General features: G+C 37.3%; 1 protein-coding gene and 1 long non-coding RNA gene across 6 annotated transcripts in view; both read right to left on the bottom strand.

Annotated features, from left to right (window-relative positions):
• LOC146460470 (uncharacterized) overlaps nt 1-10,076 on the bottom strand; it is a 50,229-nt gene extending 40,153 nt beyond the window's left edge. For 2 of the 5 annotated variants that reach the window (XR_014857640.1, XM_085088191.1), the window contains exons 1-4: nt 9,824-10,072; nt 5,509-5,621; nt 4,268-4,343; nt 394-455 (exon numbers count right to left, since the gene is read on the bottom strand). Coding sequence is in view for 2 of the 5 variants with exons in the window: in XM_085088191.1 (XP_084944317.1) it covers nt 394-455; nt 4,268-4,343; nt 5,509-5,621; nt 9,824-10,037 (465 nt within the window). In the remaining 3 variants the exon portion in view is untranslated. Of the gene's footprint in view, nt 1-393; nt 456-4,267; nt 4,344-5,508; nt 5,622-9,823 lie in introns of all 5 variants that reach the window. The other 3 variants (XR_014857638.1, XR_014857639.1, XM_085088192.1) reach the window with 3 other exon arrangements.
• A 10,950-nt stretch (nt 10,077-21,026) lies between these two features.
• Nucleotides 21,027-24,026, bottom strand: LOC146460469 (uncharacterized). Its single transcript, XR_014857636.1, has 2 exons — nt 23,709-24,026; nt 21,027-21,288 (listed from the first exon to the last, which is right to left on the bottom strand). It is a non-coding gene; the product is annotated as an uncharacterized LOC146460469 (long non-coding RNA).
• Between the last annotated feature and the right edge of the window lie 3,851 nt (nt 24,027-27,877).

The following is a 27,877-nucleotide window of genomic DNA, read 5'->3' as shown; positions in this document are numbered from 1 at the left end:
AGTGTTCTTTTGGCTACATATGCATGTGTTTCTTTTAATTTTGAACTTCAAAAAAACGTTTATTTAATGAAATGAGCAGGGAAACTTATGCGAGCCATGAGCGTACACCATATTTGGTGAAAGCTTACAACCCGGCCATCCTTTGACCAAAGGAACGACTTGACTGATATTTCTTCCCATATTGCAATAACTTGTTCATCGCACAAGTTACAAACGACCATGAATACCAACATGGCCACCACCACCATTACTACTATTGACTGCAGTAACTTATATAATACTATGACTGCTGCTGCTATCACTCCCCACCACCTCCACTACAGTTGATGGACATGAACACCAAAGACATGAAACACCAAAAAGGAACCATGTGAGATGAAGAAGTTTACTTACAATAAGTCCTTGCTCCACAGCTTTTAAGGTGTACCAACCAGCAATACCATAATGATTTGAGCCTGACAATAAAAACACATTTTGATAATAGCTAGCTAGGTGCAGTAGATTATTTTTCTAAATAGCAGTTTCACCTTCAGTCATGAAATCTACTAATTAAAGGTATTAAGGACAATTTTCTACAATTGCATGAGTGAAATGAAAGTATTAGCAAAGACGTGGGAAATTGTTTTTTAACACACTACTAAGCCTGGGTCTGAAGAAAAGGTCATTTGACACAAAAGGTAGGAAGTCGTTTTTGTTGCTGTCCACCATTCTCTAACCTTCCTGACCTGCACACATGCAGAGAGTGGGTGTCTTTGTATTTGCTTTTGGACAGATATCAGATAAAAGGATACTATGCAGAGGTTTTTTTTTTTTGCTTATATGTTTGTATGTTTTCTGTAACGATCACAGAATTAACTCAGTCATGATCAATCAGTAGTGTGTGTTAAAGTGCTACATAAACTTATGAGACAAAGAAATTCTTTTTTTTTTTTACTTCAGTGGGAATCAAACCCACAACCTCCAGATTTCATTACCCATTACTCTTACTACCAAACTTTAATGGGTTTCTCGAAGGACAGTGCCTACTAAATTATACAATTTAAAGTATTTTTACATGGTTTATGAATTTATGTGGGAAAAGCGGATCTTGGAACGGGCTGTCAGAATACAAAAAGAAAAATGGGGGTAACAGCACAGCTTTCTGAGACGATTGACCCTCAATTTGAAAAGAAAATCTATGTATTGTTCTGTATTTCAAAGCTCTTTGGAACTACTGTTGCTTGATTATTTCTGAAAAATGTACGGTTATCCCCATTTTTGTTTTTGGAATCCAATAGCCCTTCTTGCTAAGATCTGCATTTTCCACATAGTCCTTAACTGTGCGTAATTCCTTTGTATTTAATGAGGCAACTTCCTAAACTGTGAGTGAAAGTTCTCTGTAATGCTTTACCATTGCTGACATTCTTGCATTTTTACAAGAGTAATGCACCAGGTTGTGGGCACACATCATAATGAAATTGCACCCATTGTAAAACGTCATGCGTAAAAAGTGGGGTACCATGATGCTTTAAGCGCCCAACAAAGCATACCCCTGGTGGTGGTCTCCTTTGATGCTCTTGAAACATGAATCGATCCTCAAGAGTGCTGGTTTCTTACATGTATATTGCACAAGAAGAAGCAGTTTAGGTAAGGAAACATAAGCAGCGCCATTTGACAGCAACATATTACAGTTCCAACTCATTGATCGAATGTGGTTGTCATTTCAGATCATGTTATTCCAAATTTCTTCTCAGAATAGAAGTATCTTACTGAAAAACACACCTCATCGCATTCGCTTAGTTTCTGCCGTGAATTTGTTTACGCTTGATGTGCACATTACTTTTGATTCACTGAAAGATGTGACTATTTGTTTTCCTCCCTTTTTATCATAATGATAGTATAGACTTGTATTATCATGCCTATGGATTCTTATTGAGAACTGTTGTTTTTCATTCAGGGTCTGGAAGGGGGGGTCTTGATCCCGCATTCCCGCTCCTTTTTCAAAAGAATCCCGAATCCCGCACTTTTTTCACTGCTATCCCGAATACCGTTTTTTTCTTTCCCAAAAAAATACATTAAAAAATCATTTCTGCAAGAGCTAATCGTAAGATCGGATGTACGGATTGACCCTTTCGATTGATAATTTGAATTTACGCGTGTTTTAAGGTTACTGTACAAAAAAGAAATAGCTTTTCATAATTCAGTATAACGAAAGAACACGATGTGATAGCGTGATGGGTCGTCCTGTACGCCTAGATCCTGTGTCAATAGGTCATCGAGCGCCTTATGCACTCGCGCGATTGAAATGTCCTGGCTTTTCCCCAAGCCTTTGCTCAGCGCAATATCCATGAGGCCAGTAAAATCATGAAGGTGGTGCTTAAAAATGTTTTATACTTTATGATTCTCTGTTGAGATTGGCAAATTAAATTTCTCTTTATAAATTGGCTGCCCAAGGTAACTTTTGTAATAAGTTAATTGATATATGAGCCACTATAAGTTTCTTGGTTTTCACGATGGAGGGCAGGCAAAAAAATCCCGCATCCCATACCCACATTTTGGCGAATCCCGCTTCCTGGGGAGCAGTCAAATCCCGAAACCCGTCAAGATATTTTGCCTTTCCCCGAATCCCGCACCGTATTTGGGTCAAATCCCGGATCCCGAGAATACCCTTCCAGACCCTGTTCATTGTGCAGAGCGATATTTAATTTGTTTTAGTTAATAGTCATGCATCTTCTGTTGATAAACTTTGCCTTCTGTTCTTTTGTTATCCATTAATTTGTTTTTTTAATGATTATGTGTTCCACAAATTTACACTTTAACAATACCCATACACAAACGACTGCTGTGATTGACATCCAAAATGAAGCTCATTAATGCATTTTACGAGCAACATTTTTCACTCGACGTAATTTCGTAATGTTACTCAACTGACATATCTATCAGTGTGTACATGTATGTGGCCCTATGCCCCACTGGGGGCTCAAAGGACTAAGAAGGAAGGGACATGTATGTGGGCATTAAACCCTAGCAAGCCACCAGATTTGGGGGAAAAAATGTCTCCAAATAACAGTTTCCAACACTTCCCAGTACTTAATTAACTTGATGGATTTAATTACAGTTACTGTACCAATATTTATCAGTTGATACTACAATAATGGTATCAAACAGGATTTTAAAATTTTAAGGTGGTTCTTGAACCCCTTCTACAATTTTTTTTAACTTTGCAAGGGGTTGTTTCAATAAAAGTTCCATAATATAATAAATGGGGGTCAACAAAGTCATTTTTGAGTTACTGTATAACATACATATACATATCAAGCTACCTAGTCCAGCATGAAAATTTTGCTGGTTTTAATTTTTGCAGATTTTGCTGATTGACGTCAATCCCCAAAAATTAGTTCCCGCAGAAAAGAAAATCTATTGGAAAAAGCAGCCAGAGCTTAGATACATATGGTAGCCTGTATCACAAACAAAACAATGTGTAAAGCACAGAAAATGTCAAGTGTACAGCAATTCAGTACAAATTGGGTGCTAGGACATAGTTTTGCATTTTAGCAGTTAGCAGTTAGGTATCTAAGTTGTATACTACATCATTCACTCGAAAGCCCCTCTGTATGCTTAGAATGGTTTCAGCTATCATGGTAATTCAAACATAATCATACTGCTTTCTTGTAAAACAATATACAGTAAATACTGGTCATGGTAAACCATATTGAAACAGCTGTGTTTTGTTGTGCACGGTAGAGGTAGGCTTTTTGTTGTTGTTGTTCTGTCCCTTTGCGCAGTAAGGTGTTCCTGACAGTGATATGTCTCTAATCTGTAAGTAGAGTGAACGTTGTGACTCAACATACCGTACAATAGAGTTGAAAATATTAGGCTTCCTCCACTTAAATGTTCTGCTGCTTGAACAAAGAAATTTCAGTCATCTCGAACTGCAAAATTTAAACCCGCAAACCACAAAACATGGCCAAATAATCCGCTGTTATGCTGTTGTTATCATGATAACCTAAAGTATTCTTTTAGTAAAATGACCATTCAGATTGATAACTTTTTTATCAATGTTTAGGCATTGGCTTAATACTGTCATCTTAGTATCAACTGATAAAGAGTGGTTTTATAATAATTATTACCATTGATACTGTAGTACAGTGTAATAGTCTTGACCATTATAATTGCTGGGAACTACTGGAAACCATTGTCAGTGAGTCACCTTAATGTGGGAGTTGATGTGATTCTGAGTTGAGACATACAAGTGAAACAAATTAGTCTTCATTGTATAATATTGTACCTCTACAGACCACCCAGCCGACTCCAGTGTCTTTTGCTTTCTTCATGGCTAGTTCATTGCAAAAGTTACCAACAACCTAATTAAAAAAAAATATAACCCAAATGACAAATAATTTCTTATTAATAATGATTTTGAGATACACAAACAAGTAAAAACTAATGATATAAAGTTCCGATGTTTCAGCAACCTCATGACACCATTATCAAGGAAAGAAGAAATGAAAAATGAAAGCGAGTTCAAGTTAATGGAGTTCAAGTCGTGTAAACTTACATAAAGGTAGCTGAGCTAGACAAAGACTTTAGCACGGATTGAATCTGTTTGCACATTCAAAAGTGGTCTTTCAGCATTTCGTCGAGTTTGGTCGTGCATTTTTTCAACACTTTGAAGTAACTGAGGAGGTCCTCAGGGACAGCACCTGCGTAATCTTTATCACAGTGTTTGCGTACTGAAGATGATGTGCTGTTATGGCCATCCACGTGTGCATGTAGATGCCCACGTGTATAACCAACATAGCTACCTGTATCGCACAGGTTAGGTTGGAATATTTATTAAATGAGTTTTTGAAGCATGCAGGAGAGATGATAGAAGTCAAGTTAGAGATGGTACTGCAACCAGTAACATATCACAGAAACTACTGGAAGAATGGCATGTATAGGGAGTGAAAGAGGAGATACCACATGATGAACCAGTCACAAAGTGCATGCTCACCCCTGATTTGTATGTATCAGAAGAGCTAGAATCCCAGATGATCAGAGCAAGCATGGAAATGAGGATTCCTTTCTGCAGGTCGTCAGAAATTCAATTACCCAAGCAGGCAATTTCATATTACATTTGAGTGGTTTCCTTTTACAAAGTGACTGCTACAAACAGGTCATTACAACGGAAACAGCTTACCGGTAATTGGGACTTACTTAAGGGTGACTACCTATCACTTTTAAAATAGACGCGACCATTTAATATATATCGAAGTCAGAATTACTAACAGTAACTAATTAGGAAATTAATTTTCAGGACTTTGTCAACTGCCACTTACTACAGGTCCAACTGACTAATTGGAATTCACAAAAAATCAAAATTTACTTACTGAATTTCCCATCCCACCATATACACAGCATTCACAGAAAATAACATCAAATGGCTACCAGCAGACTGAGCCTTTTCATATTCCCTGTCAAATTTGTCAATTCTCTATAACTTAAGGCTCACAAAAATACCCTAGGCCAACCTCAAATAACACTTACTGGTCCAAGAAGGTTGTTTCCTTCCACAAATGCAGTAGCACTAGTCTCCGTTGTAACTTCAGGTTTTCCTTCCAGGACTGTGGTACCAACCTCAATATCGTGAACATACATTTCTAAACACAGTAAAAGAAACAGTGAAAAAATTAAATATCACATGACTACATTTAGGCCCCGCCCACACATATCCGGATACTTTTGGAAACAAAGATTGATTTTTTTTGACAAAGAAAGATTTTTTTTTTCTGCGTTTTTGAGCCTTCCATCCACATGCAAACTGCATTTTTGGGAACCAAAAATGAAGGTTTGCTATTTAAAATGGTCCCCAGAGTAGAGTTTTTGGAAAACACCAGCTTATCATTATCATGTGCATGGATAAAAACAGAGGTTTTTGAATACAATGAAGTCATAGATCAAGTCCAGTCTATCCCAGTCTGCGCTCTCCCAAATGAAAAATCAAGATGGTGAACAGACATCTTGCGTCATTGCTACTTGGGCTTTTTCAGCGGTTCTTCCAACTTTATACTCAAGTGCGACTTTCAATAGAAGCTCTACTTCGCCATCTGTGCCAACGAATGAGTCATTCTTGCTTTTGATCGTGGATTTATTGGACTTTTTTGCCGACTTTGACATGTTGTACATAAGATTCTGAACAAGAGTGAACATACAACACGGTAAACGGTACAAAAGTAGTGCCAATCCCTGCATATATGGGCTTATATTAAAATTACTAGCATTGCACATGCTCTGTAATTAGAACACTATCGTATTTCCATCATTTTAGCATTTTTGTGTGGACTGGAGAAAACGATTCAAATATGCTTCTTGTGATGCCTATTTTTGTGAAAGTGGAGAAAAAAATCTTTGTTTTCAAAAATATTGGGATTAAATGTGTGGACAGGGCCTCTGTCTTTTGCTCTAGAAGGGGTTGTTTATTTTTTGAAAATTCAGTTATCAATAAGATTATATTTTCTCCACAGTTTGCTTTCAACGGATCAATTTACAGTTCATCTTCTGTATCATATATATTTTACATAATTATTCGCCAGGCCTGAGTTATTTGAAGAGTGGATAACTTTGTCCAGCAGATAAAATGTATTCCAACCAATACATTTTATCCACTGGATAGCAACTTATGCACTGGATAGTGTTAACTGCTCTTTGAACAACCGGGGCCAGATTAATCAAAAATTTCTGCAAAGAATTTTCAACATATTTTAATAGGTCATGTTTGGGTTATAAAGTATTTTAGTCCCTGTCAAATTTCATGACATTCTAAAAGGTGTTCCTCAGCAATCACACAGTACTGTATTTCTACTTTAAGGAGACTTGAACAGGTTTTTAGGGCTCTGTGTGCATGCACGTAACCCACTCAAGCCATGACTAAGATGTACGTGTCAGCTGAATAAACAAAAGTGCTCTCCAAATGTGTATTAAAAGTCGGAAACACATAACACCAGTGAAAATGTAAATCAGAAATAAAAGCTGCAGGAAACATTTTGTTTTTATCTTGAAATTTTGCTTGGTGATCTACCTTGATTTTTTTGCATGCATGCAGCATTCAGTATGTCACATCAGATAAAAACGTTTGGGAAAAAATTACCAAGTAGAATGTTCTTTAGGTGAAAAAATGCCTTGGTTGAAATAATGCAAGATCTACTGGTCAGGATAACTTTTTGTCATATTGTCAGAGCATTTAAAGGATGTAGGGTGCATACGGTCTTTCCATCAAAGCAAATAAAAACTGTATAGAAAACAAAACAAAAAGATGAAGCTGTAATTTTGGTAACTTGAAAGTTGGTTTAGATTTCTTTTTCTAAAGCTTTACAAACAAGGATGCAAATGTTGCCTCACATCAGCAATGGAAATAATAGTGTGCACAAACTGTGTTTAGCCACCTGAGCCCAACCACTAAGACAGCATGCAACATATTATCATTGTCATGTGATCTGGTAAGCAGTTGCCCAGTATTCCCAAGGCCTGGGTCAAGCATAACAAATCTGTGCAGTCAGGCTGAGGTATGAGTTTACCATGCCATTAGTCCTAATATATGTTTTTGCAATATTAAATTCTCTTAATCTTGAACCATTCACTTCCTTCTTTTCCATGAGCTTTAAATATTCTCCAGGTCAAATTTTTAAAGTTTAACTTGTTGCATTTGACAGCCACATGGTTTTCCTCTTGCAGCACTTTCACTTTCAATATAATTTCATTGGCAAAGACAATAAAATTGTGATTTAAAATTTGTCTAATGAGCACAAAATGAGATAGCAGATCTACACAATGAAAAGTCACTGTGAAAATAAGATTTATTTGAGTTTTTGTCCAAATGATATTGCTTTGATTAGAATCAGTGGATTAGAATGATAGTGAGCCCAGAAACTTGAAAATCAACTATTAGTATTTTTTTTAGCTATACCCCATGACACATTTGAACAGCTTGTTTGTCCTCACCATGGGGCATAATTTGGGCAGTTTGTTTTCAAAAAATCTTATTAAGAATTAACTAATTTATCAATTTCCGAAAACAGAAAAATGCACTTATAAATGTCAAAAAATGCATGCAATGGCGAATTGGGCAAATAGTTGACAAAATCTTGCAACAGAGTTGGCAGATTTCGAAACCAAGACAAATTTGGCGAGATTTTGCCAAATTGCCAAATGAATGCAAATAAGCTAAGCATATGGAAGCCAGCCATGTTGGCCGATTAATCTCCAAAAGGCATGAACTCCCCGCTGATCTTTGTCTGGTAAATGGGACCCATCCAGAAGGTTCTTTTTCATCTCATTAGCAATAAATATTTTTGTTTATGTTCAAGTGTCATGCTTCCCAAAAGTTCTCATTGAGATATAGGAGGAATTCTGTTATCATGAAACAATCTATAATAAGAAAGGAAAGTATTGGAGACAAACGAGAGCGAAGCAGGACCCCAAAAGAAGGGGGATAAAAACCAAACAGTCAAACAAACCTTGCGACGAGAATAAAGAAAACTAAAGCCCTCCTTTGCCAAACAACCTTCAACTTCACAGATCAGAGAAGAATCAAGAAAGACACAATGCAGTACAGCGCTTCCCTTTAGCTTTACCCATCGCTAACTACTAATACATACTCATGCACCCACAGAAACAGGGAGAACCCCAACCACCGTGCCTTTCCCGCAAATTACAATGGATTGTTTTGTCACAAGTCGCGGGAGGGCTTTCTGACAGTTACTTTCCATTGGTTAGCAGCAGGGAGGCCAATTACACTCAGGGTTTGTTTTATCATATTTTAATGAAATTTGGCCAAAGAAAAATGTTTGTGGCATATCAATGCACCCAAGTGTGTCAGGCTTTTGTGAAATTTGAAATAGCTTTCTTGGGGATCCCAGTGTTTGCAACTTGTTGAAATATATTCTACTGTCAAACTTTAGAAGAGGGTTGTACAGGGGTATTTCCGTGATGCGTGATTAGCTGATTTTATTTCCCGTGAAACGTGAATGTAATAAATTATTCTCCGTAATCCGTGACCTGAAGGTTTTGCGTGACCCGTGAAGAGCTTGAAAATGAAATTTTCATTTCTGTGATCCGTGATTTGCTATTTTTTCTGTTCGTGAACCGTGCAAGAGACCCCCCTGTACGACCCTCTTAGAACAGATTTTCTCAGCAACCAATGATGACATTGACAACAATTTATTTGATTTTATTTTTTTGAGGTACACCCGCAAATGTTTCGAAGACCCCTAAGGCGCTGTTGCACCAGTTGTGCAACTTTTCTTACAACTTGTCTTGCAATTTTGTTGTTGTGGCAATCGTTGCAAAAAGTATAAGGCGGACCTTCTACTTCTCGCAACAGTAACAGCAAAAAAAAAAAAAACGTTGAAAGACATGTTCATTTTAGGGTATGTTACACTAGGCAATGATCCGTGCAACTTATGTCGCAATGATGCATGCGGAAATTGCGAGACAAATTGCAAGAAAAAATTGCCCAGTGTAACAGCACCTTTGTACATGTACAAACATTTTTCGATTCAAACTCTATTCAGACTAGCTGATTGCACATAAGGGTAAGTATGAGCCGTAGTTTTGGCATGTAAGTTCAAAGTTAATGTATGGGACTGTGTGGAGATCTTCCCCTTACGCCAATAGTTAATTTTGGGAGTGGAAAATTGGGTAGGACCCAGGTAGTGGGACTTTATTCTGTAATAAAGTCCCCACAAGCTCAAGTACGTAAAGGCAATCTGTGTACGGACACATCTATAACGACAACGTGACTTTTCAAATCTTTACCGTTAATATCAATGATAATGTACCCAGTAAGCTTTAAAACAAAGCTCACCTAATCTGTTAAGTCCATGGCTAAAATGTCCTCTTACATCCCCAGCAACAAGTACTTGCGATAAAGCTCGGCAGTGCTGATCAGGTGTTCCAACAGACCTCATGCATCGCTCTATAAACGATTCTGCTTCACTTACAGCCACACATTTGTGCTCGTCCAATAATCGTCTACAAGTATGCAAGGTACGAACGGATCCTTTTAGGCGACTCGCCATCTTGATATGATAACATTCTCAATACGACCCCCCACGGGAACGGACCACTAATGCCCGGGGAGGGGAGAGTGGGCACTGATGTATTAGGGACCTTCAACAAGTTTGTAGGGCCGGGTCGCACTAGAGCCAATTTTGTTTATTTAAGTGATACTCTGTCAACACGTACTGCAAAATAAGTGCGACCTCACGTTTCCAAAACTCTCCAATTTTTCGCGGATTGCCAAAATTTCGCCAATCTTCAAAGACGCCGAAGTGCTGCCTCGGAGGCGACCAAATTTTGGCAAAGCGGCCAATTTTGTTTGTATAGCAATTAAGCTGCCATTCACTGTAGCGAAACGAGTGCTAGCAGCACTCCTGACCCAGTAGAGCGAGGCAAGAAAGGCAAAAAAGGAAAGTACGACACCTGGGCCCAAGCTAAGCAACGACTGCTTGTTCAGTTGTGGGCCGAAAACCACGAGTGGCTAGAGAGCAGAGAGTCACGAACGGCGCGGATTAAAATCTGCGACGATTTAAACGCTCGCATGAAATTAAGTGTATGAAGAAAATCAAGTATTTAATAGAACGTTTCAAAGAAGCAAAGGAATGGAACAGGAAGCAGACTGGAGGGTTGAAGAAGAAAAGCATGTTTTACGACGAAATTGATGCAGTCCTGGGTTGCCGAGACATTGTCACATTAAACAATGTGTCCATTCTCTTGCACGAAAATGTTTTGTTTTTCCTGATGTAACAGGAGAAGAAGGGTCACTTTCCCCAGCGGGTTATGACTGATGTTGCTGTCAATCAAAGACGTTTTGGAACTGCAAATTTCCGTAGTGCGACCAACACTAAAAATTGGAAGTTCAAAAATGTCTGCCAAAAAATTTGACCGCCAAAAATTAGAAGATACAAAAATTCGCTTAGTGCGACCCGGCCCTAAGACTACAACATTGTGGAGATTGAGTATGAGTACGACTTTTCAAATCTAGTTAGCGTGTTTTAGATAACCGCTTGCCACACCAATTGTTTGTTCTCCTTATCAACTTGTAAACAACAGGAAGGAGAGAGACGAAGAGGGTTCTGGATCAACCTCGTTCCTTGGCTTTTCCCTTGTATCACAAGGCAAAAGCTTTGGGGCCCGTTTCTCGAAAGTCCCGGTAACTTACCGGGCCCAATAAGTGCCTTTGGTGATAAATGTTTCTTAACAGAAGCCTATTTTTGTTAGCTTTGAATACTAAATTTTCAAACCTTATAACTTTATGAAAACATTGGCCAAGTACCACGTCTGTAATCACTGTGTCACGGCGAAACAAAACATTTTAATATCTCATTTTTATCGGGCCCGGGGCCCGTTTCTCGAAAGTCCCGGTAACTTATCGGGCCCGGTAAGTGGCCCGTTAAGTCCCCGATAAGTTTACGAGTGTTTCTCGAAACTCCCGTTATTTACGATCCCGGTAAATTTCCCGGTAACCTGCCCGGTAATTTACGGGAGGTCATCCACCCGTAAACTTCCCGGGAAATCGCTAATGTTGCGACACTAAACAAAATGGCGGCCGGAGGCGGACTTTTTTGTTTAGTTAGAAGACCTCGGTCTTGTCAAAGACGACTAATTCTGGCCGACATGGCTGACTGTGAAGTTAGGCTTTTGCGAGCGAGAATCGAGTGGCTCGTGAATGAACTTGGAGACGAATTGCGGAAAAATAAAGCGAGAAGCTGCCCGCTAGCTGGCTCCGGAAGCAAACGTGATACAGGCGTAGTACTATTATTGTTGTTGTTGCTGTAAGTGTTGTTTTAGATGTTTGAAAAGTTCTTAGGGTGTTTGCATATGGGCGCTATATAAATTTGAAATTATTACTATTTTATTGTTATAAATTATCAACCAACGGCGGAAGAAAAAATAAATATTTTGTCATGTAAACACGGCTCACTCGCCGCACATTATTACTTCGAAATGGCTTCCTTTTTAGCATAAAATTGCATTGATATAAACAGAGCGATCGCGATGAGAGTCGAATTGTGCACCGTCCTCGAAATACACAAATGCAGTGTTTGCTGTATTAGCTAGAGGGATAAAGAATAAGAAGCTTACACACGATAGATAAACGAGAATAAAGAACTTAAAAATCGTTCCACTTTTCGCAAAATAGTTTCAGTCGCATTTCAATTGATCGAGCCTTGTGGTATTATACAAAAGCCGATTTCAGATCGGTAAAAATAGTGCTTAATGTCTGCTGGAGAAGACGATCAAATCACGCCAGTTGAACTATAGCTATTCAATTTTAAAACTTGTCTAAGATCCTTCCTCATTCCCAATATTCTCTATACTAAGGCTACTAAAAGTAAATCTGTATCAGTACGAACTGTTGAAATAGGACATCACGCAGACACTGTTTCCCGGCCAAAGCTTGCTTAGCTTCATCTCTTCTACAACTTTGAAGGAATTACATACTGATCCTGACTATTAGTTTGATGCTCACAACAAGAATTCATGATGATAACATTCATAATCCTTTTCAGGTTCTTTTTCGCATCAGGGAGTTTCCTGAAAGTAATTGCCGATACCATGCATGATGCAAAATAGTGATCTCTCTTGGTTGCTCCCCTTTGATAAAACGAAAAAGTTAAACTTAGAGCGTATTGTATTGTCCTTCATAAAACATGAAGACAATCCTGTCTCATCCATAACCGTGCTTTTGTCAAATGAATCGAATGGATTGGTGTAGTCCTAAGTCGTTCTCCTTCTCTTGCGAACGAGAGTGAAGCGCGCAAGAGCCTGGCAATGGCTTCTATTTTACCGGGCCCGGAAATTACCGGGAAAGTTTACGGGTGCTTCGAGAATCGCATTATCGGGCCCGGTAAAGTTTCCCGATAATGGCCCCGGTAAGTTAACGGGCCCGGAAGTTACCGGGACTTTCGAGAAACGGGCCCCCGGTCAGTTACCGGGACTTTTTCTGGGGTCTCTTTTTAATTCTGTGAGATTGAGCGAAACGGGATGCGCTTAATTGTCCATGCCCGAGAATCATTTGTAGCACTGTTCGGAAAGTCAGAAACTCATTTCGGAAGAAAGCCATGAGGGCAATCGGAAGTTTACTCAGTGACAGATTTGGTGATCACGGACGCCCAATCGAAAAAGCCAGTTAACAACGTCAAATTGATCAACCTATCGCCGTTTCACATCATTTACTCGATTCTCTCTGGAAGGTTAAACAAACCAACTACGCGAAATACCTATTCCCTATTGTTAAAGGTGTGTGTGTGCGCAGAGAACTTTTTGTTTTCGGTCGGCGTATACCTGTCAAAACAACAAAGAAAAATAAAAAAATAAGCCGGGCACCTCGTGGGTATGTGATTCATTCACCTAGGGCTGCGCCCTCGGTATGTAAAATCAAATAACCCTTGCTAATGTATCAAAGCACAAGGTTTCAGTAAGCGGCCGTACATTCCGGAACACGTGGTAAGTGTTTTTAAAAGTTTTATTTCCCTATTTTCTTTTACTGTGTAGTTCTTTTACTGTGTAGTTATCGTGTAACCTCCTCTAGTTATCGAAATACTCGCTTGTTACAGGCTGTTTTTTTAAATGCTCGCTGCTTGCAAGACAAATTTGATCACTTCTCGTGCTCGCAATAAAAACCACAATGCTCGCCTGCTCGCGAACGTCGACGCAAAAATATATGTCGAAAGTTATAGCGACCAGAATAGGCCTTATCACGGTTTTCGACGCCATTTTGACGAGTAGGCAAACACGCTTGAAATAACAGTGTTTGTATGGAAATCCGATGTCAATTAATTTTCATAAAACATCGCTTCTGAAAAATTCATGAATTGGAAACTTTTGTCACTAGGAAAAGGATTTTAAGAAAAAAAATTGGAGGGATGTAGCTGTGCCAGAAAGCGTCCAGTCGTGTTTTGAACTTTCCATACATTTGTCTGTATTTTTTTCCCGCGAACTGTTTTCAGTAGCAGTTCACGGCTAGTTCGCTATACACACAAATGTATGGAAAGTTCAAAACACGACTGGACGCTTTCTGGCACAGCTACATCTCTCTAAAATATTTCTCCTGTGGAAACTATTAATGCATTTGTGTAAAGTTTGAAATGCGTACAATAAAGAAAATTTGGCTACTAGGTAATGTTTCTACGCGTGCAATTTGGTCGCTCGGATAAAAATAAAACATTTGTTTCAAAATTTATTACTTTGTAAATATTCCTCGTACAGAAATATTTATAGCCTCATAATAAACGTTAAAAGAAAAGAAATAAAGGAAAAATAATGTTTGGTTATGGTTCGAAATATTTAAACGTTTCCTTTAAAATTAGGGCGTAGTACTGGTTACAAATATGCACTGCGAATGACGAGCACAAAATGTTCAAAACAATTAATGACTCTAGGAATATTCCTCCTAAAGAAATAATTCTAGTTTCTAACTAAAATTTAAGAAAAGAATACAGGAAAAATAATGTTTGGCTGTGGCCCAAAATATTTCAGTGAGCGCTTAAAATTAAAGCGTGTTTACAAAACTTATGCGCTGTGAATTGCGAACGAATTACACAAGTCCAGCACAAAATGTTCAAAACAATTCATAACTCTGTGAATCATCTCTTACAGAAATAATTGTAGTCTCTAAGTAAACGTTAACAAAAGGAGAATACAGGAAAAATAATGTTTGGTTGTGGTCCGAAATATTTCAGTGGGCGCTTTAATTTAAAATTAGAGCGTGTTTACAAAACTTATTCGCTGCGAATGGCTAATGAATAAATAGAGAAGCGGTGAGGGTAAGAGGCGGCATGAGTTTGCGGAATGGCATGTGGCATGACGGCACCTCCGCCCGGTAATTTTTTTTATCACGTATCACATTTGTCATCTAATTCCACATTATTATCCCAGAATTTTATTTCATAGATATAACGAGCTATAGTTGTGTTAACGTCTAATAAAATATGTGGGTCGTGAGGAAAAATACCCCGCTACCCTCCCCCGCGGGTAGGGTCAATGAAACTTACAACTTACAACTTGACCTGTGACCTACCCACCGAAAGCGCTTTCTTCGCCCGCCGTTTCAAATAGCCAATTTTTGAATTTAAGGGGGTAAATATTTCTCGATGCGATGTTTAACAAATTTTGCCGCTTTTGGAAATTGCATTTGTAAGTTATTCCGGCTCACTGTCAAACCAGGTAAGCTTTCAGGAAAAGCTGGGAGGTTTCTTCGCTATTCTTTTATGGAACTTTTGTTGAACTTAAAAATGCGTTTGGCCTTCGCTTTGTCCAAGAATAGCTAATAATCAGACGCTGTGGACATTTGACGGTTACATATTGTAACGAATAAAAAAATTGTAACAAATCATGAGAAAAATAGGCTCTGTTTTTTCTCACCTTACATTTTCGGCGAGATACGTACGCAAGATGAACTTGTCAGTTACAGGGAGTCAAAAGGTGAAAAGCGAACATGAAACTTAAATTTACTCAGTTTCTTGACTACGAAATTTCATAGATTTAATGTTTCTACCTTCACTCTTTCCTAACCAGGGATCGACATGATTTATCCTAGCCTTGTATTCTTGGTTTTCACGTGACGTCACCAAATTCTAGAATTCAAAACTGGGAGGCCTACAAAATTCTTACCTTCATTCAAGGGAAGATTACCTAAAAATATGTCTCTTCACAATTTCTTAGCTCGATGTCGTGCTTCCTTTTGAAAATAGAACAGTTTCAATTTCCGATTTCCATCGTGCGTGACATCAGGAGGACGGCCGCGACAGAGCTTTTCCGTATCTCAAAAATGACTCTTCGCGTGATTTTCAGCATTCTAAACAATTTAAGTTTGAGGAGAAATATTAATCTAAACATTCGAAAATTCACAAGGGCAAACAAACCTCTTTTCTGGCAAAAGTGAACTCCAGATGTTTTTTCCTATTTCCGGCCGCCATGTTTATGCCCCTCAGAGGGGTTGAGAAAAGATAACATCGGCCTAAGGGAGGTGACGTCATCGAGTTATTCTTCGGAGCAGCATCCGATTATACCGGAAATTGACCTGCATTCACTCTCTTTCAGTAGTAATGGCGGACGACGTCGGGGAAATAAAGACTTCGAACGTTTGTTAGGATTCGTTATGGTAGAATACAGAGTTCTTTCTACTTTCGTTTCTCGGCGTCTGAACACTGACCTCAAGGATTTTACGTTCGATTTGTGGAAGAAACGTGGAACTATGAAAACAGTCAAGATTTGCTCAGGTAACATATCGGCCTACGGGAGGTTAACATCGGCCTACGGGAGGTTAACATCGACCTAAGGGGGGTACGTTTTATAGCACCACGTTTGTATCGTATGTGTTAAACTGGCACAATCGTACACATGGAAAGCTTATTTGCAAGCATTAAAACTTACAATCTTGCAGGAGCTTTTCTAATCATTGACCTTAATGTGATTTCATTAACTCATAACATCCACCTACAGGAGGTTAACATCTACCTAAGGGAGGTACAGTGGCTTTACAGTGTATATTTTATAACTTATGTATCATAAAAGTCAATTCATAGGCATAGAAGCTTACTCTCTAGCAGGGAAACTCATCATAAGGATCTTTTCTATTATTGACTTGAATTTCATAAATATTTTCATTTTTACCAACTCATAACATCCGCCTATAGGAGGTAAACATCTACCTAAGGGAGGTTATATGGTATTATAATAAGGAAGGATGGACTTGAAGAAAGCTTACGAATCTTAAGGGGCTTTTGCATTTTGTGTACATGCCGTTTTAGAATAAATTTATTTACAAAGAATTATTATTATTATTATTATTATTATTATTATTATTATTTGAGAAGCCTTTTAATCTCACTAGAATGAGATTAATGAGAGTTTTCTCATTTTTTTATTTACACTCATAACATGGAATATTTAACAATTATTCACCAAAGTGGAGGTGAATAGTGATGGATATTTACCGAGCCGCGAAGCGGCAAGGTAAATATCCGTCACTTTCACCGACACTGAGGTGAAAAATTCTTTTAGTAAATACCACACAAGCTGAATAAGAAGTGGACCAAAAATTACTTTAATTTTGACAATATACCGACAAATGGCGGGAAATTTTAAATCTCGCGCGCCGCGCGGTAATCGATTTCTTATCGTAGAAAGTTCCGTCTCGCTTTCTTGCAGACAACTAAAACTTCTGGAGGCACTTGTTTAGTTGCTCACATGTATTTTTTTCGATTGTTGTGTGAAATTTGTCCTATAATTTGTTGAAACCACACTGCAAAACATTAGATGTTTCTTTGTTTACATTGTAATAAATTATTTTGGTGCTCGACAGTTTCGTAAAAAATGCATGGTATTTTTATTTTTCGCCTAGGAATATGAGGTTTGAAAGATTTAATAACTTACCATGTAATGTCGTCAAACCAAAATTTGTTGCCATTTTTGTATTTTTTGTAATAGCCGTCTTTTTTAAAGAAATATTTTCCTCTTAAGTGACCGTGGCAAAACGGGAAGCCATCTTGTTTCTCTTCGGTTGCTCGGAGGTGAATAGTACTTGGCTAATCACCTCCGAGCTAGCCAATCAGCGCGCGCTACAAGCACTATTCACTTGTGTGGTATATACTAAAATATATTATTATCAAATGAATATTATTTTTTGGCAACACACTGACCTCTGCTGGGCCATTTATATTCATCTAATGAAACAATTTTACAGCCATAAAGATTTGCTGTGAGAGGTGTTATGGGTTTAAATAGAAAAAATGCACATGCATTAAAATAGCATAATAGCTGTTATGATGATTAAAGGCAATTGTTTTCTTGTTGTTGTTGTCATTTTTTCTTGGTTGACCCCATCAACCTGTAATTTCCACATTAAATTTTGCTAGAAGTGACTGTTTATGACTGTTGAAATGATAGATCATTTTTAAAAATATAACCCTTAATATGTCAGAATTTATTTTAATTTAATTTGTGATCACTTACAAGAGGTTTGACTGTTTGACTGCTTACTACAGTACATTAACAATATTGGTTTTATTTTATTTTTTTTCAGAATGCAATACTTAAACTGTGCAGACCGCTGAAGAAACTGCTACTTCAAAGACACCTATGACTCATCAATTCCTCAAAAGACATTGTGTACAACAGATGTTGTTGAACTGTTATTGTCAAGCTTGACCTCTCGTCATGTGGCAAAATTATGTAAAATTTGATATTCAAGTTTGTAGGGTTAATTGACGGAGGATCTCCCATATAATGATGGATTGGATGCAAATGGTCATAATTTTGTTCCTCTCTGGCAGGAAATTGTGTAGATTGGTATATATGTACCACTTAGAGTGCAAAGATACAAAATGACCAACATTTTTAAGTAATGTTTAATTGGAAGAAAGATTCTCAGTCCTTTCTAGAACTTGAGGACGGTGCCTACTATTGTTACTGCGCATACGTTCTGTGCATCTGGAGATACTCGGGTTTCCTATGGGTGGTGCCTACTATTACAGGGATATTTTTGCGCACTTTAAAACTATGCGGAGAAAGCAGAACTTAGCAAGTGATTTTGGTATCCAAGAAGAAAATTGGGGGGAAATCATGCATTTTTCAGAGATAATAAAGCTTCAATTTGGAAAATAGCGCCATACATTGCATTGTATTTTGCTGCTTTTTAGAATAATAAAAAATTGTTGCTTGGTTATCTCTAAAAAATGCGTGGTTACCCCCAATTTCCTTAAATTTGGCTTTCAATACCCGCTACCAAGATCTGCTTTTCCCGCATAGTGATAAACCGTGCAAAAATACTTCGCTATTAGTAGACACCGTCCTTAAGCAGTTGTGAAAAGAAATCCCAAAAAAATAACTGAGGGTCTTTCTTCTACTTAATCTTTCACCTGATATTGAAATGTATCTTTCAAATATCCATATTCAATTACAGTTATGGTTGCTAACCTTTATGGCTATTGATTAAAAAAGATATGACATAAAGAGCTATTATTTTGTAAGTCAACAAATCTGTACCTCAAGTAAAGGTCAAAATTAAATTGAGCCATGCCATGAACCTTTGAGTGTGCTTTTCAAAAGATCCAAATGACCACCCCTAAATGTTTTCATTTTCATGTTTTAAGCTCATGACGTGTCATTTGTTATCAAGTAAGCTCTATGCTTCTAAATACGGGTGGAACTTTGTCATGAGTTGGAGAACAAGTCAAATTTGAACAAAAAATAAATGCCTTGTCCCCCCCCTACCACATGGCATTTGACCATGTACCATGCCTGGGAAGAAGGGAATTGAATTTGGCTGGGGTAGAGAAATTGAACTGAATTTACACTGTGCCTTTGGCATTGGAGAATTTGGACTTTTCTCTTTTTTTTCTTCTGTTTGAATACAATAATTATTGAACAACTGAGACAATATAATATATAATGCTCTTTATTCATAATGATAGTACAAGAGAGTGCATGGTAATAAGTAATACCTGTAAATCGATACTGAGATGCCGAAGCCGGGGGCTTATACGGCACAATTCATACAGGAGATTGGTCAAAATGGTGCAATTACTTTACAGTTTACAAATAAATAAATAAATAAATAAATAAATAAATAAATAAATAAATAAATAGATAAATATTAATGTTAATAATAGTGGTGATAATAATAATAATAATAATAATAATAATAACTTAAATGAAAAAAAAAATTAAATAAATAACAAATAAAATATTAAATTAAACTAAGCCGTGCATACGAGAGTTCAAAAGGACATGAATTCACGAATTGATTGGAAGTAATCTTTAAGTTTTTGTCTACAATTCGAGATAGTAAGCGAGTTACCTAAATCAAGAGGGTTGTCATTCCAAATTTGAGGGCCTTGTGCATGAAGTGCAAAAGCCCCTTAAAATTCATAAGCTTTCTTCAAGTCAATTTCTTCCCTATTATAATACATACTTGCATGTAGCCTCCCACGCAGTCGTTTTTAGGAGACTCGTATTACCTCCTCCCCACAAACGCCTGCTTACCCAAGCGCCACATTCCTTTCCCATTGTTTTGCTCCGCAAGCACCCTAGCCAATCACCATCGAGGCATTGTTTAATGACATCAAATCAAATTGCTGGTTACAATGGTCGCTTCCGTTTCCCGCGAGCTTTGTACAGTGTCTAGCTGTTACAGTCTTGAGAGATGCGGGAGTTATGTTGGAATATATATATTTTTTCACTTCTGGAATGGCTGGTCATGGCTGAAACACCAAAACAAATATCGAATGTGAATGCAAGCGCTTCTTGTGCGACGTTTTGACACTGCTGGGAGAGTCAAAAGCTTCGGGAAAGTGTAATCGATCTTCCCCGCCTGATCGAGCTCTTACGGGTGCGGAAACTCTGGAGCAGATTTGTTTGTTTGTACGAAGTGCTACAACAGACTAACTCGATTCGAGAAAGCAAAGAAGAATGTAGAAGGTATCAAGGGAAGATCTGCAGTATTTATCAGTTCATTAAAGACTATAAAACGGAAAGTTAAACGACAAAGAGCCGATCAACGTGTGGTCCTTGTGGAAAATGTCGCACATGCCCCCGAACAAATTACAACAACAAAGCGAGCTTCAACTGCAAAATCTTTAAAGTTTACCGAGATATCGGGTAATATTTCGGTTTCCTCCACACCGACCAGGTCGACAAGATTGAAGGCTAAGCTTGATAAATATTACCGCGACTTTGCGTAACCAGTCGGCAAATTGACGAAACTATCGCTATTTCCCGTCACGAATTCAGTCAATTGATAGGCATTTATACGAGAAATTTTGAACGTAGGGCACACGGTGCTAAAAGCTCACGTAAGCTCGGTCAAGTTCTGTCTCCGTTGTGATGTTTTTCACTGTTCCCGCGAGAGGCGTTCTGAGGTCAAGGTCAACCTTCCAGATTTTAGAAGGTTCACTGTGATTGGCTTAGCGGCGGAAAGGAATGTGGCGCTTGGGTAAGCAGGCGTTTGTGGGGAGGAGGTAATACGAGTCCCCTAAAAACGACTGCGTGGGAGGCTAACTTGCATGGTGCTATAAACATAATGACCTCCCTCAGGTAGATGTTTACCTCCTGTATACGTAGGTGGATTTGTTATCACTTGGTAAAAATAAAATGAAATTCAAGTCAATGATAAAAAAGCTCCTTATGATCCCAAGTTTCCCTACTGAAGAGTAAGCTTCTATGCGTATGAATTGAGTACACAATGTCTTTTGTGGAATTAATGAGTCATAGGTGTCTTTGAAGTAGCTGTTTCTTCAGCAGTCTGTGCAGTTTAAGTATTGCATTCTGAAAAGAAATAAAATAAAACCAATATTGTTAATGTACTGTAGTAAGCAATGAGAGAGTAATGTACAATCGTCTTTTAAGGTTTCTTAATAATCATAACATTCTCTCTGACAATCAGTATGGTTTTGGCAAGCATCACTCCACGGCTAGCGCTTATGCTCTTACTTGTTTATATGACAAAATCTCTTCCGCCATTGACAATAAGGAATGCACAGTTGGTATTTTTATAGACTTGTCCAAGGCCTTTGACATCGTTGATCATAACATTTTGATTCAAAATTGGAGCATTATGGTGTTCGTGGCACTTCACTTAGAGGGTTCGAAAGCTATCTAAGCAATAGACAACAATATATGGAATTTAATGGTGTCAGTTCGGAGTCTTGCGAAATTAAGTGCGGGGTGTCTCAGGGTTCTATACTAGGTCCCCTACTCTTTCTGCTCTATATAAATGATCTGTGTAACGTGTCAAAGGTCGTGGATTTTATTCTTTTTGCAGATGATACAAACATATTTTTCTCCCACAAAGATTTTAACTTGCTTCCTGGAATCTTGAATTCTGAAATGCTTAAATTAATTTAATGGTGTCGAGCAAACAAGCTGTCCATTAACTTTAAAAAATCAAATTTTATGGTTTTTAGACCACCCCAAGAAGGAAAACACTTGATATATCTATTCAAATTGACAACAATGCAATTGAACGTGTGAAAGAGACAGTATTTTTAGGTGTTATCCTCGATGAGCATTTGTCATGGAAGCCTCACATTCTTAGTGTTTCTAGAAAAATATCAAAATCAATAGGTATTATTTATAAGTCTAGTTTTTGCCTTCCCAAAACCTCCTTACGCTTCTTGTACTATAGTCTAGTTTACCATTACTTAATTTATTGTGTTTCTGTGTGGGTATCGACATATCAGTCTAATTTAAATCGGATTACTGTTCTGCAAAAGAAGATAATCAGAATAATATCTAAAGTTTCTTTTGATGCTCATACTGGTGTTCTTTTTAAAGAACAGGAGATTTTAAAATTCTCTGACATTTTTTTATACCAAATAGGTAAATTTATGTATCTTTTTAAAAGAAGCTTACTTCCAAATTATTTTCGCGATATGTTTACTCTTGCAAGCCAGATACATTCTTATAATACAAGAAATTCCAACCTTTTCTATATACCTTATTGTCGAACTAATCTTCGAAAATTCTCAATTCGGTTTCAAGGTCCTACGCTTTTCAACTCGCTTAGTCGTGAAATTCAAAACAGTGAAAGTATCAGTTTGGCAAAAGACTTAGAAAATTCCTTCTTTCTAAGTTAAATTGACTCTTTATTGAGCTACACACCTTTTTTCTCTTTTTTTTTTTCTTCTTTTAAAAAAAAATTAATTGGAATTTTCATTCAGTACCATTAACTACTATGGTTTATCCTATAGTTCCAGGACGCCTATAGTTAATAAGCCCCAGGCTTCTATATAGGCTTCCTAGCCTTTAACACATTTCATCTTGTAAATAGTTTAGTAGGAATATTGTGTATCATCTTTAATGTATTTATGTTGTATTTTTTGGTTAATGGCAAATAAAAAATGAAGCAGTCAAACAGTCAAACCTCTTGTAAGTCAGATCACAAATTAAATTAAAATAAATTCTGACATATTAAGGGTTATATTTTTTAAAAATGATCTATCATTTCTACAGTCATAAACAGTCACTTCTAGCAAAATTTAATGTGGAAATTACAGGTTGATGGGGTCAACCAAGAAAAAAATGACAACAACGACAAGAGAACAATTGCATTTCACTGTATTCCATGTTATGAGTGTAAATAAACAAATGAGAAAACTCTCATTTATCTCATTCTAGTGAGATTAAAAGGCTTTTCAAATAAAAATAATAATAATAATAATAATAATAATAATAATAATTATTATTATTATTATTATTATTTATAAATAAATTTATTCTTAAATGGCATGTACACGAAATGCAAAAGCCCCTTAAGATTCGTAAGCTTTCTTCAAGTCCATCCTTCCTTATTATAATACCATAACCTCCCTTAGGTAGATGTTTACCTCCTATAGGCGGATGTTATGAGTTGGTAAAAATGAAAATTATGAAATTCAAGTCAATGATAGAAAAGCTCCTTATGATCCCAAGTTTCCCTGCTAGAGAGTAAGCTTCTATGCCTATGAATTGACTTTTATAATACATGTTATAAAATGTACACTGTGAGCCACTGTACCTCCCTTAGGTAGATGTTAACCTCCTGTAGGTGGATGTTATGAGTTGGCAATAAATGAAATGACACTCAGGTCAATGATTAGAAAAGCTCCTGCAAGACTGTAAGTTTTAATGCTTGCAAATAAGCTTTCCATGTGTACGATTGTGCCAGTATAACACATACGATACAAACGTGGTGCTATAAAACGTACCTCCCTTAGGTCGATGTTAACCTCCCGTAGGCCGATGTTAACCTCCTTTAGGTCGCTGTTAACCTCCCGTAGGCCGATGTTACCTGAGCAAATCTTGACTGTTTTCATAGTTCCACGTTTCTTCCACAAATCGAACGTAAAATCCTTGAGGTCAGTGTTCAGACGCCGAGAAACGAAAGTAGAAAGAACTCTGTATTCTACCATAACGAATCCTAACAAACGTTCGAAGTCTTTATTTCCCCGACGTCGTCCGCCATTACTACTGAAAGAGAGTGAATGCAGGTCAATTTCCGGTATAATCGGATCTCGGTTCGTGGCTGCTCCGAAGAATAACTCGATGACGTCACCTCCCTTAGGCCGATGTTATCTTTTCTCAACCCCTCAGAGGGACACAAACATGGCGTCTCTATACTAAGCTCGATAAATTTATGTGGAACATTTTGTCAAATAACTCGAGTACGGAAGGCCGCACAGACCTGACACTTGGACAGATGCCTTATTCATTTATCCTTTATTCTATGTCAATTTCTTGAGTTCATTCATGGAATGGTTTCGATTTTTTTTTTGCAATGGCGTGACAGTGAAAACCGAGAATTTTCTAATCCTCTTTCTGTTGCCTAGTTGTTTTTAAATATTCAGCTTGGAGTCCACAACATCTAAAATTATAAAATTGGCGCGAAAACAGATCGCGCTATTCAGTTAATTTATTTCTTTAGTCATTCCGCAAGTATCGTATTTCGCATAATTATGCCATGCCGCAGGTCATGCCACATGCCATTCAGCAAACTCATGCAACCCTTTACCCTCACCGAATAGTGAAGCCCAAAACAAAATTTTTAAAACAATACATAACTTTGTGAATGATTCTCTTACAAAAATAATTATAGTCTCTTAGTAAACGTTAACAAACGGAGAATACAGGAAAAATAATGTTTGGTTGTGGCCCGAAATATTTCAGTGAGCGCTTTAATTTAAAATCAGAGCGTGTTTACAAAACTTATTCGCTGCAAATGGCGAATGAATTAGAGAAGCTCAAGACAAAATGTTCAAAACAATTCATAACTCTGTGAATATTTCTCCTACAGAAATAATTCAAGTCTATAAGTAAACGTTAACAAAAGGAGAATACCGGAAAAATAATGTTTGGTTGTGGTCCAAAATATTTAAACGTTTACTGCGTGTGTACAATTGGCCCTGCGAATGAATTACACAGGTCCAACACAAAAAACAACTCTGTGAATAGCTCTATGAATGTTCAAAATTAATTTATCCACGAATATTTGTCGTATGTCAACGATTCAAGTATTTGTGTATAATTTGAAGCATTTTAAATATGGAAAATTACCGACAGTTGCCTGCAAAAATGCATTTAATTTCTATGCGACTTGCGAGTTGCTTACTCACCCAGCTCACCACATGTTTGTTTTCAACTGACATTTCGCCTGTTTGTTCGTCGCTCTCGGGGTTCAAATTTGCTTATTAGTCGCCTGCTTTCTAGACATATGTAGTTTTACAACATATTCAACGAATACAAGAAATCAGTGTTCTTCAAAATTGTCGTTTGTTTTCTAAAAGAAGTAAGCCATCCCACTTCCCGCCGAAAAAACCACGGGTTGCCGCACAGGTCGAGTGTGACATTTCACAATGGCTTACATAGAGGGGCGGACGTACGTACGTACGTACGCCGGACGGACAGTGACGTCATAACCAAAATTTTTCGCATACATGGGTTTACCAAAATCGAACGTTTTACTCTGCTTCACTATAAAAAATAATAAAAAGATGGGAAACTGAGATGAGAAGTCTTTTCTGTTTTCTGGATTCTCTGTTTTCATGATCTGACTGTACATCGATCTCAACTATGAAGAGCTGTGTACTTATTGCACTCAGTTTTTAAAGGAGACGCATCATGGGGGTTTTGATATCTTTTGTTAAAAATTATGAAATAAGGCCTTCAATCAGCTGGGAAACAATTCTAGAATGACGAGAGGAAAGAAATCAACTCAATTCTTAAAAGAAACAACTCGTGATCTGTTCTAGCGCATTTTGGAAACAAAAATGCGACAACCTGAAACACATGAGCCTAACATTTTTCAAGTTTCAATCTGCTGTCTGTCTCTGGCCAGAGGCACTAATCGACAGTTTGATTGCACTGGGGTGATAGTTTATAACAAAATTGACAATTATTTCCTTGTTTCTGCTGACAGACAAACATTATTGGGTTTTGAAATGACAGCAAATTTGCGTGATACCCGGCCACTTTAAGGTTTTGTTTTCTGTTATTCAGGGTCGAAATTTAGTCACGAATAAAACACAATAACGGATAGAGAGCGGCGCAAAACTATTCAACTGCGAGTTTCCACAGCCCTGACTGAACTGAAAGTAACACTTCAAAGTGGCATTTCCTGTTTTCCACGTAAATAAAGCATGTCAAGTTTTGTTTTTTGTTGATAGTTTTCGTCTGTAAAAGCTTCTTTAATAGTTCTTTAATAACAATCTATCTATCAAATCAACATAAACTTGGTATTTCGCCTCTGTTGAAGTGATTGTAATTAATTGAAAATAGGGTACTTCGTTTTCGAGTTTTGGGGTGCTTAGTTTTCGATACCACCGCACCAGGCCGCCATCTTGAACTGGCTGACCACTCACCTCGATTTCATGTGAGAGCTTTAAAGCGAGCTGACTTAGTGAAGTCCTGCGGGTTGACTCGCCTCGTTCCGATTGTTAGGGATTGGGCACTGAAAGTAATCCACAAGTCCACTTTCCCTGATTATTTCCGGACGATCACTTAGTACAATAAAAAATGTTATCTCGCTAGAGATCGAACGCACTTTGTTAAAAGTCCTTTATTCCAGTTTACTTCATTGTGTGGGAGCATTATTTTTTTCATTAGGCCAATAATTTCACTGTACAAGCTCTGTGATCTTATATTTAGCTTTTTTGTTAATATTTTTGCAGGTGGCGACGTTTGAGATTGATTCCCAGCTGAGAAAAGAGTTAAATGAGGGCTATATGAAATCTATGGAAATAAAAGTAAGCTTGATTGTTTTAATTTGATATTTATTTCAGTTATTATTTGAATTATGATCTGTTGACATGTTACTTAAAATAGTTTCGAAATTATTAAAGGACCCCAATGATGCTAGGCTTAATATGTTTAACCGGAACACTTCAAAATGCAAGAATGCATGCATATATTCTAGTTTGATATTGGAGAATGGATTTAGAGAAGAGTAGAATAAATGACCTTGTTTGTAAGAAACCTTCATTTGATCTGCGCTTTGATTGACTGATGCATAGACTTATTGATTGATCGATTGTGGGTTTGTTGCTTGACTGTCTGATTTTTTGATAGATATTTGACCGGCTGAAAATTTCTCAAGGGTTTATTAACTCAGTTGATGTAGTAACTTGGCCACCGTGAAGAGATTCAATTTCAACCACTTTAATTTAATATAAGCTACAATAGGTGGCCTATTTAATTTTTGTGACTACACCCCACCAATTCAGCACTTCACTTTATTAACTCGTCAATGCGCGCATGTGCAATGAACGAGTTATAGCGATGGTGCAGTTTCACTTGGTTGGTCGGTTGGTTGGTTGGTTGGCTGGTCGGTTCAGTTGTTTAACTTTGTTAACATGTGCAGTGAATGAGTTTTTAATTCAATTAGTGGAAAAAACACGAGAAATTTTTTTGTTTACGGCGCATCAGGATATTCTTATTGTATCTGCAGATTATAATTTGACGATCATTAAGTGCAAGAATGGAGATTTTTTTGTTAAATCTGAGCAAAGTTATAAGTTTTTTAAGATTTTCAGAAAGTCCGTGGTCGAAAACTCAATTAGTGAAAAAAAGGAAATTTTTTCACGACACATCAGAATTATCTTCTTCAATCTGTAGAAAATAATTTGACTATCATTTTAGTGTAAGAATGGATATTTTTCGTTGAATCTGAGCAAAGTTATAGGTTTTTTCGTTTTTTCCACAAACTGCGGTGTCTTTTAAGAATTTAAAGATTTAATTTAAAAATAAATTAATTTAAAAATTCAATTAGTGAAGTGTCGGCATGAACTTTGAATTAACAAGACGCTTTTTAGAGTGTTTACGTGGCATGTTTAGCACTAGTGGCCTTGGTTATTTTAGGCCTCAACGATTTTTTAAAGCTATT

The sequence above is a fragment of the Pavona decussata genome, unplaced genomic scaffold (assembly GCF_977016875.1).
Source record: "Pavona decussata unplaced genomic scaffold, jaPavDecu1.1 SCAFFOLD_213, whole genome shotgun sequence".
Taxonomy (NCBI): Eukaryota; Metazoa; Cnidaria; class Anthozoa; order Scleractinia; family Agariciidae; genus Pavona; species Pavona decussata.
The sequence above is the reverse complement of the archived record's forward strand: the minus strand, read 5'-3'. Positions and strand labels throughout refer to the sequence as shown.